Here is a 16,246-nt window from a genome sequence, read left to right as displayed (position 1 = left end):
CTGTTAATCTGAGAAAATTAGCAAAGCCGTTCTCCAGATTATATGAAACATACAAAAAGGGAAAGCAAGAACAAAATATCGTAAGATAAAAAACGGGACTATATTGCAAGTTGTACTTAAACTTTCTAAAACAAAACAGCCTGCATTTTATATTTAGCTGGTATCAGGATTTCTTCTTCATTATATTATTACCTCTTTTTGTCCACAGGAGGCAAAGAAACGCTGCTGCTTTTCCACTTAACTTTGACATTCTCCTGGAAAACAGTTCTATTCAAGGCAATGAAGTACCGTTCCAAGATGACCAGCCTCTGCTTGAGTCTCAAGGCTGAAAGGGTAGTAATGGCTGACTGCATGACCAGAGCTTGCTGCTCTTTAACCAACACAGAAAGACATTCCTTCAGTTCATTCACATCTACAAAACAAGAGAAGAGAACACCCAAACTCTCCATATCTTGCCTATAGTTTGTTACAATGTTGATAAAACGGATAATAGCAATAATATGTAACACCTGAGTACTTAATATGCGCCAATAAATGGTTTTAAGCACCTTACACATATTGGGTAATTCTCATAGTCACCATCAAGAGGTAATATTGTACATGGATTTTAAGAAGCAGGAAACTGAGGCACACAGAATTTGCTCAAGGTGACCCAGAGGATTACGGCACATGAGACAGACCACTCTTAGCCACCACGGTGTGCTGCCTCTCTGAAACACTGTATTAAAGCTTTTAACACAAAACTATAAAGTCAATACCTTTCAGCAGCACATTTCCTACACACAGAAAAACTCTATCCATTATATTCATGTTATATAACCAAACTCAAAATAAAAATGTTTCAATAAAATTGTCCAGCATACATGATTCACGAAAGGTAATACATTTATTGGAATATTTTCGAGGAAGATAATTACAGCTGACCCTTAAACAACACAGTCAAGCTACACAGGTCCACTTATACACACAAATTTTTCAATAAATATATTCGAAAATTTTTTGGAGATTTGCAACAATTTGAAAAAACTCACAAGAAAATCACAAAGACTAGAAATATAAAAAAAAAAATTAAAAGTTAGGTATATCATGAATGTACAAAATATATGTAACTACTACTCTATCATTTACTACCATAAAATATACACAAACCTATTATAAATTTAAAATTTATCAACACACCCAAAAATACTTACAGCCCCTAAAAGGTTGAAAAAATGTAAACAAACCTAAAGATGCAGTATTAAATCATAACAGCATAAAATTAACCACAGTACATACTTAATGTAATGTACTACTCTTAAAATTTCATAACCACTCCTGTTGCTATTGCAGTGAGCTCAAGTGTTGCAAGTATCCGCTTAAAACACCACTAGATGCTAATCATCTCCACATGAGCAGTTGTCTCCAATAAACTGTGTACTACAGTAAAAAGTGACCTCTAGTAGTTCTCATAACCTTGAATAACACCATGGGAGCCATACACAGTGCCACTAATGATGCCAGACATGTTCCCAAGAAGCAGAGAAAAGTCATGACATTACAAGAAAAGGTTGAATTGTTTGATAAATACTATAGATGGAGGTCTGCAGCTGTGGTTGCCTACCATTTTAAGATAAATGAATCCGGTATAAGAACCAATGTTAAAAAAAGAAGAGGAAATTCATGAAGCTGACACAGCAGTCACACCAGCAGACACAAAAACACTGTACTTTCTGCAAAATACCTTTTTATATAGTATTGAAAATGCAGCTTTTATGCGGGTGCAGGATTGCTATGAGAAAGGAATACCTATAGGGGCGCCTGGGTGGCTCAGTTGGTTAAGCGACTGCCTTCGGCTCAGGTCATGATCCTGGAGTCCCGGGATCGAGTCCCGCATCGGGCTCCCTGCTCGGCGAGGAGCCTGCTTCTCTCTCTGACCCTCCCCCCTCTCATGTACTCTCTCTCATTCTCGCTCTCTCAAATAAATAAATAAAATCTTTTAAAAAAAAGAAAGGAATACCTATAGAGACTCTAATGTGATTTGAGAAAAAGCAAAGTCATTATTATGATGACAACCTAAAGCAAAAGAAGATAAAGATCAAAAGTTGGAGAATTTAATGCCAGTAAGTTGGTTTGGTAATTTCAGAAAGAGATTTGGCTTAAAAAAAAGTCAACAGGAAAAGCAGCTTCTGCCAATCGAGAGGAAGTAGACAAGATCCCAGATGCCATTCAGAAAGTCACTGAGGAAAAAGAATACATGCCTGCACAGGTTTTTAATGCAGATGAAAGTGTCCTATTCTGGGGGGGGGGGGGGAATGCCACAAACAGCATTTATTACTAAGGAAGAGAAGTGAGCACTAGGACTTAAAGCAGGCAGGGTTAGACAAACTGCACTGTTTCGTGCAAATGCAGTAGGTTTATGATCAGGACTGCCCTTATCTATAAAGCTGCTAATCCCTGAGCCTTGAGGGGCAAAGATAAACACCAACTGCCAGTTTTTTGGTTGTCCATCAAGAAGGCCTGGATGAGAACCCTTTTTCTGGAAAAGAAAGGGAAATAGTAACAAGAAAACATATGAAAGTACAAATCTCACTGGAAAGATAAATATAGAGTAAAGGTAAGTGATTAATCACTTACAAAACTGGCATAAAGGTTAAAAGACAAGATTAGTAAAAATAACTACAACTACAATAACTAAGAGATACACAAGACAAAAAGGTGTAAATTATGACATCAAAACATAAAGCACGGGGATGAGGGTAAATATTTAGAGCTTTAGAATGCTTTTCAAACTTATGTTGTTATCAACTTAAAATAGACTTATAAATATGTAAGCCTCATGCTAACCATAAAACAAAAACCTATAGCATAAAAGATAATGATAAAGAAATCTAAGCATAACAATAAAGAAAGCCATCAAACCACAAAGGAGGAAAGCAAGAGGAGAAAAGAGGAACTACAAAACAGCCAGAAAACAATTAACAAAAATGGCAATAAGCACATACCTATCAATAATCAGTGTACATGCAAATACAGAAAATTCTCCAATTAAAAGACATGGAATGGTTGAATACATTAAAAAAAAAAAAGCAAGATCTATACGCTGCTACAAGAGATTCAACTTCAGACATAAGGACACAAACAGACTGAAAGTGAAGTCTGAGAAAAGATATTCCAAGCAAATGACAACCAAAGCAAAGTGGGCGTGGTTATACTTGTAACAGACAAAACAGACTTAAAATAAAGACTGTATAAAAGCCAAAGAAGGGGCGCCTGGGTGGCTCAGTCGTTAAGCATCTGCCTTCGGCTCAGGTCATGAACCCAGGGTCCTGGGATCAAGCCCCACATCGGGCTCCCTGCTCAGCGCGAAGCCTGCTTCTCCCTCTCCCACTCCCCCTGCTTGTGTTCCCTCTCTCACTGGGTCTCTGTCAACTAAATAAAAAATCTTAAAAAAAAAAAAAGCATTACATAATGATAAAAAATGATAAAAAAAAAAAGTCCACACAACAGAAGATGTAACATTTATAAATATTTATGCACCCAACATAGGAACAAATAAATATATAAAGCACATCTCAACAAACCTGAAGGGAGAAAAAAACATCAGTAGAGTAACAGCAGGGGACTTTAATATTCTACTTTCATCAAATCAATAAGGAAATATCACCTTAAACTATGTATCAGACCAGATGGACTTAAGAGATATATACAGCAAAAACAACAGAATATACTTTCTTCTCATGTCAACATGGAAATTCTCCAGGACAGATCATATTTTAGACCACAGGAAAAGTCTTAGTAAATTTAAGAAGACTGAAATCACATCAAGCACCTTTTCTAACCACAGTGGTATGAAACTAGAAATCAATGACAAGAAAACTTGAAATTTCACAAATACTTTGGAAATTAAACAACATGCTACTTGGCAACCAATGGGTCAACCAAGAAATCAAGAGAAATCAGAAAATACCTTGAGACAAATGAGAAGAAAAATACAGTATACCAAAACTTATGGGATACAGCAAAAGCAGTTCTAAAACAGAAGGTCATTGTGATAAATGCCTATATCAAGAAACAAGATACATCCCAAATAATCTAACTTTATACCTCAAAGAACTACAAAAAGAACACATGAAGGATAAAGTTAGTAGAAGGAAGGAAAAAAACAAAGATCAGAGAATAATGAAATAGGTAATAAAAAGACAATAGAAAATATCAATGAAACCAAGAGCTGGTTCTTTGAAAGATAAACAAAATTGACAAACAGGTAGCTAAAGTCACCAAGGAAAAAAAGAGAGAATTCAAATAAAATCAGAAATGAAAGAAGAGATGTTACAACTGATACTACAGAAATACAAAAGATCATAAGAAACTACTATGAATAATTATACACCAACAAACTGCAAACCCAGAAGAAATGGACAAATTCCTAGAAACATACAACTTTCCAAGACTGAGAAAGAAACAAAATTTGAAAAGAAGATTTAATCAGTGATGATAACCTCCCCACCTGGGCGGCTCAGTCGATTAAGCATCTGCCTTTGGCTCAGGTCATGATCCCAGGGTCCTGGGATCGAGTCCCACATAGGGCTCCCTGCTCAGTGGGGAGTCTGCTTGTTAATATGTCCACACTACTCAAAGCAATCTACGGATTCAAAATCCCTATCAAAATTTCAGTGGCATTTTTCACAGAAATACGAGTTAATTTTTGTGTGTGGTGTAGGATAGCTGTCCAGTTTCATTCTTTTGCATGTGCCTGTCCAGTTTTCCTAATACGATTTACTGAAGAGACTATCCTTTCCCCACTGTATATTCTTGGCTCCTTTGTCATAAATTAATTGACCATATGTGTGTGGGTTTATTTCTGGAGTCTCCATTCTGTTCCACTGAGCTATGTGTTTGTTTTTATGCCAGTGCCATACTGTTTTGATTACCATAACATAGTAATATAGTTTGAAATTAGGGAGTGTGATGCCTCTAGCTTTGTTCTTTTTTTTCTCAAGATTGCTTTGGCTATTTGGTCTTTTGTGGTTCCATATAAATATTAGGATCAGGGTTTATATCCAAAATACATTAAAAAAAATTCCTACAACTCAATAGCAAAAAAAAAATCCAATTAAAAATGAGAAGAGGATCTAAATATACAGTTTTCAAAGAAGACATACAGATGGACAACAGGTATATGAAAAGGTACTCAACAACATTTATTAAGTAAATGCAAGTCAAAACAATAATTAGATATAACCTCACCTCTTTAGAATGGCTAGTATCAAAAAGACAAGAAATAACAAGTGCTGGTTAAGATGTAGAAAAAAGGGAACACTTGTGCACTGTTGGGAATTTAATTGGTACAGCCACTATGGAAAACAGTACGAAAGCGTCTCAAAAAATTTAAAATAGAATTACCATATGATTCAGAAATTCTACTTCTGGGTATTTATCTGAAGAAAACAAAAGCACTAATTTGAAAATATATATGCACCCCCATTTTCAGCATTATTTACAATAGCCAAGAAATAGAAACAACCTAAATGTCCACTGACGGATGGATGGGTAAAGAAAATATGGTATATATACACAATGTAATATTATTCAGACATTAAAAAAAAAGAAATTCTGCCATTTGTAACAACATAGATATGAACTTTGAGGGCATTATGCTAACTGTAATAAGTCAGACATAAAAAGATAAATACTATAGGGGTGCCTGGGTGGCTCAGTCAGTTAAGTGTCTGGGTTAAGCAACTGACTTTGGCTCAGGTCATGATCTCAGGGTCCTGGGATCAAGTCCCGAGTTTGCTTGTCCCTCTGCCCCTTCCCCTGCTCATGCTCACTCTTTCTCTCTCAAATAAATAAATAAAATCTTTTTTTAAAAAAGATAAATACTATATGATCTCACTTCTATGTGGAATCTAAAAAACAAAATAAAAACAACAAATAGAACCAAGCTCATGGATACAGAGAATAGACTGGTGGTTGCCTGAAGCAAGGGGCGCGGTGGTTGAGGGAGTAGGTGAAATGGATGAGGGGATCAAAGGGTACAAATTTTCAGTTATAACATGACTAAGCCATAGAGGTATAATGTTCAACATAGTGACTATAGTTAATAATACTGTACTGCATATTTGAAAGTTGCTAGAAGAGTGGATCTTAAAGGTTCTCATCAGAAAATGAAATTTTTTTAACTATATATGGTGACTGATTGTAACTGGACTACTGTGGTGATCATTCTGTTATATATATAAATATCAAATCAATATATTGCACACCTGAAACTAAGATGTTATATATCTATTATACCTCATTTTAAAAAAAGGAAAAATGAGCAGTCACAGGTACCTGTGGGAATGTAACAAAAGATCTAACATTCTTCTCATTGAACTTTGTGTTGTTAAAGAAGGGGGTGGGGTTGAAAAAGTATTCTAAGAAGGCTGAAAACTCCCCAAATTCAGTAAGATGTAAATCTACAAATCCAAGAAGGTGAGCAAATCCAAACAGGATGAACCCAAAGAAATCCACACGAAGACACATCATAATTAAACTAAAGACAAAGAAAATATCTTAAAAGCAGCCAGAAAAAAACACTTTAACTATGGTAGAATAACAATTCATGTAACAGCAAATTTTTCATCAGACACCATGGAGGACAGCTGAAAGCAACAAAATATTTTTGAAGTGATGAAAAAAAGAATCATCAACCTAGAAACCTAAATCTAGCAAAAATGCCCTTTAGGAATTAAAGGAAAATCAAACATTCTCAAATGAAGGAAAACTAAAAAAATACGTCATCAGCAGACCTACACTAAAAGAATGGCTAAAGGAAGTTCTCTACACAGAACAGCAACAATAAAAGGAAAACCGTGGAGCTCAGGAAGGAAGAACACTGTAAATAACACAGGGGTAAATACAATAAGCTTTTCTTCATCTCTTGACTTTTCTAAATTATGTCTGAAGCTTTAACCAAAGATTATAATATTGCTAAGTGTAGTTATAAATACATGCAACAAAAATATTTAAGGCAATCATATAAGCAGAAAAGGATAAAGGGACATAGAGGGAAGTAAGGTTTCTATATGTCAACCAAACTGGTTAAGTGACACAACCAGGAAACTGTGCTTAGTTATGTATATATAATGTATTAGACAAATGACTAAAAAGGCTACACCAAAAAAAAAACTCAAAAACACTATAGATAAATCAAAATGGAATTCTTTTTTTTTTTAAGATTTTTTTTTTTTATTTATTCATTTATTTGAGAGAGTGAGAGAGAGAGAGCACATGAGAGGGGGGAAGGTCAGAGGGAGAAGCAGACTCCCTGCCGAGCAGGGAGCCCGATGCGGAACTCAATCCTGGGACTCCAGGATCATGACCTGAGCCGAAGGCAGTCGCTTAACCAACTGAGGCACCCAGGCGCCCTCAAAATGGAATTCTAAAAAATGGTCAAGTAAACCAAAGGGAGGTAGTATAAACAAAACAAAACAAAAATGAAAAAACAGAGCAAACAGAAAACATAAAACAGCAGTCTTAAACTCTAATTTATCAATACTTACATGAAATTCAATGCAAAAAATCTAAATATACCAATTAAAAGACAGACATTGGTAGAGTGGACTAAAACATATGACCCAACTATATGCTATCTACGAGAAATTGACTTCAAATAGGCAAATTAAAAGTAAATGCACAGAGGGGTGCCTGGGTGGCTCAGTCAGTTAAGCATCGGACTCTTGATCTCAGGATCATGAGATCAAGGTCATCCTTTGTGTTGCGCTCCATGCTGGGTGTGGAGCCTACTTAAAGACAAAAAAAGTAGGGCGCCTGGGTGGCTCAGTTGGTTAAGCGGTTGCCTTCGGCTCAGGTCATGATCCTGGAGTCCCGGGATCGAGTCCCGCATTGGGCTCCCTGCTCAGCAGGGAGTCTGCTTCTCCCTCTGATGCTCCCCCCTCTCATGCTCTCTCTATCTCATTCTCTCTTTCAAATAAATAAATTTTAAAAATCTAAAAAATAAAGTAAATGGACAGAAAAAACAAAAAGCATGAAAACAGTAATCAAAAGAAAGCAAGAATGGGTAAATTAATGTCAAATAAAGTAGATTTCAGAGCAAAGATAATTACCAGGAATAGAGAGCAACATTAAAAAATAAGAAAATGGTCAATCCACCAATAAGACATAACAATTCTAAATGTGCATGCACCAAACTGCAAAAGATGTGACCAAAAAAAAACTATTTATATAGTCTTAGAGTTGGAGACCTCAACATTTCTCTCAACAGCTGACAGAACAAGGAGCTGACAGAACAACAGCTGACAGAACAAGGAGCTGACAGAACAACAGCTGACAGAACAATGAGTCAGCAAGGATATAAAAGAACACAACAACACCATAACCAACAGGATCTAATCAATATTTAGAACACTCTAGCCAACAGCAGAATACACAATTATTCACAACAAATATCAAAACAGATCATATCCTGGGCACAGAAGAAACCTCAACAAATTTAAAAGAACTGAAATCACACACAGTATGTTCTCCAAAACAATGGAAAGAAACTAGAAATCAGTAAAAGAAAAATACTGGGAAAATGGCCAAACTTGGGAACTAAACAACACACTCTTAAATAATCCATGGGTCAAAGAGGGAGGGAAATAAAAAATATACTGACCTGAATTAAAATACAAATAGAATACATCACAATGTGTGAGGAAAAAAGCTAAACCAATCATGAGAGAAATGCATAGTACTAAATGGGTAATTTGAAAAGTAGAAAACTTTCAAATCAATAAATATAAGTTCCAATCTCAGCAACCTAGGAAAAAACTAGCAAAATAAACCAAAAGCAAGCAGAAAGATGGAAATAATTAAGAACAGAAACAATGAGAATGAAAATGGAAAAAACAATAGAGAAAAATCAGTAAGACAAAGAACTGGTTCTTTCAAAAGATCAATAGAACTATCATGCCTCTAAGCAGGACTGACAAAACACAAAAAGAGAATAAACATAAATTACCAATATCAAGAAAGAAATAGGATCTACATATAATTAGAAATAACTAGGGAATAACTCTACACATATAAATTAGACACCTTAGACAAAATGGACTGATTTTTAAAAAAAATACAGACTACCCCAACTCAGCAAATATGAAACAGATCATGTAAATTGCCATACAACTATTAAGAAAACTGAATTCATAATTTTAAGAATCCCAAAAAGGAAATCACAAGGTCCAGATTGCTTCACTGGAGAATATTACCAAATATTAGAACAGAGTTAACATAGATTCTATACAATCTCTTCTGGAAAACAGAAAAGGAAATACCTCACAATTAATTTTAAGAGACTAGTATTAGCATGATATCAAAACCAAACAGAGAAAATACAAAAAAAAAAAAAAATTACAGAATATTGTTCTCATGAATACAGGCATAAAATCCTTATCAAAATATTAGTAAGTAGAATTAAGCAATATTTAAAAAGAATTATACATCACCACCAAGTGGTGGTGATGTATTATTCCAGGATTGCAAAGCTGGTTTAACAGTCAAAAATCAGATCCTTCATACTAATAAACTAAATGGAAAAAAAAAAAAATCACATGACAAATCAAGTGATGCAGAAAAAGCATTTGACAAAGTTCAACACTCATTTGTGATAAAACCTCTCAGGAAACTGGAATAGATAGGAACTTCCTCACCATTATAAAAAGCATCTACAAAAACTTACACTAACATTATACTTACCAATGAAAAGACTGAATGTTTTCCCCCTAAGATCAGGAATAAAGTAAGGTTATTCTCACCACTCTTATAAAACATAGTAAAGAAGTTTCAGCCAGAACAATAAGGCAAAAAAATGTAACAGAAGGCACATAGATTGAAAAGGGAGAAATAAACTTATTGTCTATGTAGAAAATCCAAAAAAATTTCCTAGTCAATTCAGCAAGGTTGCAGGACACAAGATAAACATATAGAAATAAATTGTATTTCTATATACTAGCAATGAACACATGGGTACTAAATTATCCAAAAGTTATTTAACAAATTTTTTAATTTAACAATTTATATGGAAAGGCAAAGGACCTAGAATTGCTAGAATATGAAAAAAGTAGAAGAAAGTGTGAAGAACCAGTCTATCTGATTTCAAGACTTACTCTTAGCTACAGTAATAAAGAGTGTGGTGTGGGCAGAGAGATACACACATGGATTAGTAGAACAGAAAAGACAAACAAGAAATAGACCACACAAGTATACCGAACTTATTCTTGACAAAGGCGCAGAAGCAATTCAATGGTAGAAAGTTAGCCTTTTCAAAAAAATGGTGCTGGAGCAATTAGTTATCATAAGCAAAAAAAAAAAAAAAAAAAAAAAAGCTTGACCTAAACCTCACATTGCACACAAAATTTAACTCAAATGGAACAGGAACATATACGTAAAACATAAAACTACAAAACTTTTAGGAAAAAACAGGGGAAAATCTTCAGGCTTGTAGGCTAAGCAAAGAGGAAGGGGAGGACGAAGAAGAAAGAGGAGGAGGAGGAAGAAGCAAAATCCACACTGAACTTTATCAAAATTTTAAAACTTTTGCTGCACTTAAGACACTGTTGAGAGGATAAAAAGATAAGCTATGAACTGAGAGAAATTATTTGCAAACCATATATAAGACAAAGGACTAGTATCTGGAATATATGCAGAACTCCAAAAACACAACAGTATAAAGAAAAAGAAAAATCTAACTAGAAAAAGGGCAAAAGACATGAACAGGTATTCCGCTGAAGAGTCAAAGATAGTAAAAAAGCCACAGGATACTCCAAATTAAAACCACAATGAGGTATCACCACACACCTAACAAAATGGCTAAAATTTTTTAAAAAGTGACAACACCAAATGATGAGGAGGACACAAAGAAACAGAATCACTCATACGTTGCTGGTAGGGATATAAAATGGTGTAGCCACTGTGGAAAAGTCTGCCAGGTCCTCAAAAAATTAAACAGAGAACTACCACATGATCCAGCAATTCTATTCCTTGGTACATACACAAATAGTTGAAAGCAGAACTTGGGTATATACACAAATTACTGAAAGCAGAATTTATGTATACTTACACTCATAGCAGCATTATTCAAAATAGCTAAAAGGTGGAAGCAACATAAATGCCCATCCATGGATGAATGGATAAACAAAATGCAATATATACATATAATGGAATATTAGTCAGCCTTTAAAAGGAAGGAAATTCTGACACATACTACAACATGGATAAGCCTTGAAGACATTATGCTAAATAATGAAATAAGCCAGACATAAAAGGACAAATACTATATGACTGCACTTACACCAGGTAACTAGACTAGTCAAAATCCTAAAGACAGAAAGTAAAATTATAGTCTCCAGGGGTTAAGAGTAGAGAAGAAAAAGGAGTTACCATTTAATAAGTACAGAGTTTCAGTTTGGGAAGATGAAAAGGTTCTGGAAATGGATGGTGGTGGTGATTACAAAACAATGTGAACATGTTTAATGTCCCTGAACTGTATACATAAAAATGGTTAAAACAGTAAATTGTATGTTATGCAGAGTTTACCATAATAGGAAAAAATTTTAAGTTAAATTTTTAAGAATTCCATAACAACAACAAAAAAATCCATCTATGGTATCTAAAAAGAAGTGCCAGATCAAGTTTTCCAGAGTACTAGAATCTCAGTTCGTAATACCTGGTTGCTTGCCCCATATCCAGCTCTCTAGGATTGATTTGGCCCTACATGCAGGTGCAGGAGTTTCTTCTTCATCTTTTTTCTCTTTGTCATTCAGATCTTCTTTCTTTGTTCCACTTTGAGTATCAACACCATCATCTGGAAAATCAAAATTAAAAAAAAAAGTTCTATAAATTCCTTTTCAAAATGTAACATCCACTTGTAACATCCTCTTTGCAAAGTCCCTCCCAGAAATGGAAAGGTTAAGTTACAATATACATCATTAGTTGAATACTTGATGATTAAAAGAAAATTAATAAGAATCATCACCACAAAAGGTACACTGTGATTTATGAAGTAATGAATGGTCTAGTAACCCTTTTAATAAAGAAATCAATATATCATTCAAATTCTTCTTTGAAGCAGGTCTCCTAAAGTATTTCATCAATTTCCTACTACATTTCACAACTAATAAACTTAGTCTTTGATACTACCTAGTTGAATTTCATGTGAACTGCTTTTATCCAGTGATTCCCAATTGCTGTGTCCAAAAGAAGGGAGGATGTGAAATGGTAGCATGATTCAAAAACCACTTTTAACTCTATATATTGCCATACTCCGCCAACTGAGAACCACTACTACACAGGACCACTACCACGGACAAAATATAATTCAGGAGCTTTGGGACACACACAAAAAAGCTGAAAACCATGACTTTGGGCCACTGACAATTTAAAGTTTCAGTCAAGAACAATGTCATGAAACTCCTTACACATAGCAAATAAAACCTAATCTTGAAGTATAAATGTGTCCTGTCCTAAAAGGCCCTTACTAAATGAATTATTTTCTAAATGATAAATAAATAGAAATATACATCTAAATCTGTGAAAGATTATATCATATTACAAACAGTAAGAAGTATCTAAAAATAACTGAAACCAACAAGTAACAATATCAAGAAACTCCTGCAATTTATAAGAGAAGTATCAGATATCAAACAGAAGGACTCCCAAATGACTAATGCTATGAAGAGATACTCAAATTCTGTTTAGAAAAATATAAATTAAAATAATGAAATATTACTCTACATTCACCAAATTGGCAATTGCTAAAAAGCTAAAATATAAGCTCCAAGACAGGATTTTTTTTTTCCCATTTCATCTGGTTTTGTTCACTGATAAATCCCAAGTGCCTAGAACAACACATGCCAGAAAATAAGCTTTCGATGATCTGTTTGATAATTAATGTCAAGTGTCAGTGAAAATGTGGAGCTGGGGACATAAATCTTCAGGCACAGCTGGCCAAAGGGGTAGACCCCACACAACCAGACTGGAGAGTTATCAAGTGCCTCTGAGTTACATGCAAGGTCCTCTAATCTCTTCCAGGGGCTATGCTTACAGAACTCCCATACAGGCCCACAATTAGGAGGATGCAGAGGACAGAAACCCACAGCAGTCCAATGCACTATGAATACGACTTAAAAATACAGTACTAAATGGCAAAGGGAACAAACTCAGGCTAAGGAACCACACATTCCATTTACACAAACTAAAAATGCATGCACATTAACACTAAAATGTTTCATGATGATACAAACATATTAGAAAGGAAAACACTTTAAAAGATGGATTTGAAAATGGTGTGCCAGGAACCATGAAGCATAATTAACTCAACCCTCAGTTCCTGAAGCTGAAGAAAGGACCTTTGCCACTGATACACTTCATGTGTCCCATTCTTTCAACCTCCTGCCAAAGCTATGACTAAGAGTACCTCTCTTATTTACAGAAATATCCAACTGGGCTTTAAATACGGATTTTTTTTTTTTTTTGTAACATGTTCAAGTCCTAACCTCCAGTACCTATGAGTGTGACCTTATTTGCTAATAGGGTCTTTTTGGATGATCTAATTAAGAAGTCATTAGGGTGGGCCCTAATCCAGTATGACTGGTGTCCTTACAAAAAGAGGAAATGTGAACACAGATATATACAGAGGAAAGACAATGTGAAGACACAGGGAGAAGGCAGCCATCTAGAAGCCAAGGAGAGAGGCTTGGAACACAGCCTTTTCTCATAACCCTCAAAAGGATAAAACCCTGCTGACACCTTGATTTCAGACCTGTAGCCTACAGAACTGTGAGACAATATGTTTCTGTTGTTTAAGCTTCCCAGCCTATAGTACTCTGTTACAGCAGCCCTAGGAAACTAATACAAATACTCCTCCTTAGCACCCTCAGAGATGTCTTCACCGAAGAGGCTTTAGGAACTTCCTCTCATGCCCCCTGGAGTCTCTGGACCACCTATGATGACATGTTGCCCACAGGCTTCAGATGCAAGAAAATGCCCTTCCCAGCCCTGCACTATACATCATTAGAGTGGAAAATTCTAGCCATATACTGAGCTTTCCTGAAAACAGAGGCTCCCAAAGACCCTGAGCCTGTAACCCTCCACACCCAGCTCCCCACTATGCTTTGGGTCATGGAAGCAGCATCCCACAAGCTTGATTAAAAAAAAAAAAAATGACCCAATCATATGCCATCTTTAAAAAACTCATTTAATATATAATCATACAAAGCAATTAAAAGTAAATGGGTGGGGAAAATACATACCAAGAAACACTAATCAAAGAAAGTTGAAATGGCTATATTAATGAGACAAACTCCACAGCAAAGAAAATTACCAGAGATAAACAGGAAAAATGCATAATAATAAAGGGGTAAATTCACCAAGAAAACATAACAATCTTACATGTGTATGAAGTCAACAATAGGGCCTCAAAACACAAAATGAGAACTGAAAAGAAAGACGGACAAATCCACAATTATATTAGAGATATCAACACTACCCTCTCAGTAACAGAACAAGTAGGAAGAAAACCAGCAAGAATAAAGAACTGAACTTCATGATCATCAACCAAAAGGATGCAATCAACATTTTACACATTGAGCCACCCAACTACAGCAGAATATCATTTTTTTTTTAAGATTTTATTTATTTGACAGAGAGATCGCGAGAGAGGGAACACAAGCAGTGGGAGAGGGAGAAGCAGGCTCCCCGCTGCTGAGCAGGGAGCCCGACACGAGGCTCAATCCCAGGACCCTGGGATCATGACCTGAGCCAAAGGCAGACACTTAACAACTGAGCCACCCAGGCGCCCCCAGAATATCATTCTAAAAAAAAAAATGACACCTTGATTTCAGACCTGTAGCCTATAGAACTGTGAAGTAGATACTGACTATTCACCGAGTCAGACCACATCTTATGTCATAAACCAAATCTTAACAAATTTAAATGAGTTGAAATCAACCACATTAAGCATGTGTCCTCTCCATATGCCATTAAACCAGAAATCAATAATAACAGAAAGATGACTAGACAATGTCAAAAGACTTGGAAATTAAACAACACATTTCAAAGTAATGCACAGGTCTCAACAGAAATGTAATTAAATATTAAATAAATAAATAAATATTTTTAATTAAATGAAAATACATCACAATTTGTGGGGTGCAGTTAAAATAGTGTTACAGGGAGATCTGTATTATTAAAAGCTTATGTTAGCAAAGAAAAAAAGGTCTGAAGTCAACAATCTAAACTTCTACCTTAAGAAACTAGAAAGAGAAAAGCAAAATAAACGAAAAGCAAGCAGAAAGGGGAATAATGAAGAGCAGAAATCATTAAAACTGAAAACAGAAAAACAGAAAACAAATCAATGAAACTAAGAGCCGATCTGTTGAAAAGACCAATAAAATTGATAAACCTTGCACAAGACTACTGGGGGGAAAAAAAAGACAGTAATTAACAAATATCAGGAATGAAAGAGGGCTATCTCTACAACCTGTGCAGATCTTAAAAGGATAAGAGAATACTACATCAAATCTAAACCCATAAATTCAACAAGTTAGTTGATACAGACCAATTCCTCAAAAACCACAAACTGCCAAAACTCACCCAAGAACTGCGTAAGCTAAATAGTATGATAACTATTCAAGAAATTTACTTCAGAATTTAAAACCTTTCAAAATAGAAACCTCAAGACCTAGAAGGTTTCAATGGAGAATTCTACTAAATATTTACAGAAGAAATTTATACCAATTCTACACAATCTCTTCCAGAAAATGGGAGGAGGAACAATTCCCAACTTATTTAACAAAACCAGTATTACTCTAACACCAAAACTAGAGAGACAAGAGTACAGCTGACCCTTGAACAATAAGGGGGTTGGGGTGCCAACTCCCTGCCTGTTGAAAAATCCACATATAACTTTGGACTCCCCAAAAACTTAATTACAAATATAGCCTACTATTGACCAGAAGCCTTACTGATAACATAAACAGCCAATAAACACACGTTTTGTATATGTATTATATATTGTATCCTTACAATAAAGTAAGGTACAGAAAAGAAAATGTTAGGAAAACCATAAGGAAGAGAAAATACATTTACAGTACTGTAAATTATCTGCATAGAAGCAGACAGGCACAGTTCAAACTCATGCTGTTCAAGGTCAATCATACTAAAATACAGCTATAAATAAGTATCCCTCATGAACATACATGCAAAATTCTCAACAGAATAT

The 16,246-nt window shown here is 35.2% G+C and overlaps 1 protein-coding gene across 1 annotated transcript in view; it reads right to left on the bottom strand.

The window, feature by feature from the left end:
• Positions 1-16,246, bottom strand: part of HERC2 (HECT and RLD domain containing E3 ubiquitin protein ligase 2) — a 258,118-nt gene that overhangs the window by 197,890 nt on the left and 43,982 nt on the right. The window contains exons 4-5 of the mRNA XM_044918185.1: positions 11,693-11,830; positions 193-412 (exon numbers count right to left, since the gene is read on the bottom strand). Of these exons, the coding sequence (XP_044774120.1) occupies positions 193-412; positions 11,693-11,830 (358 nt within the window). The remainder of the gene's footprint in view (positions 1-192; positions 413-11,692; positions 11,831-16,246) is intronic.

Source organism: Neomonachus schauinslandi, chromosome 9, assembly GCF_002201575.2.
Source record: "Neomonachus schauinslandi chromosome 9, ASM220157v2, whole genome shotgun sequence".
Taxonomy (NCBI): Eukaryota; Metazoa; Chordata; class Mammalia; order Carnivora; family Phocidae; genus Neomonachus; species Neomonachus schauinslandi.
Note: the sequence above shows the minus strand (reverse complement) of the source record. Positions and strands in the feature narration are given on the sequence as shown.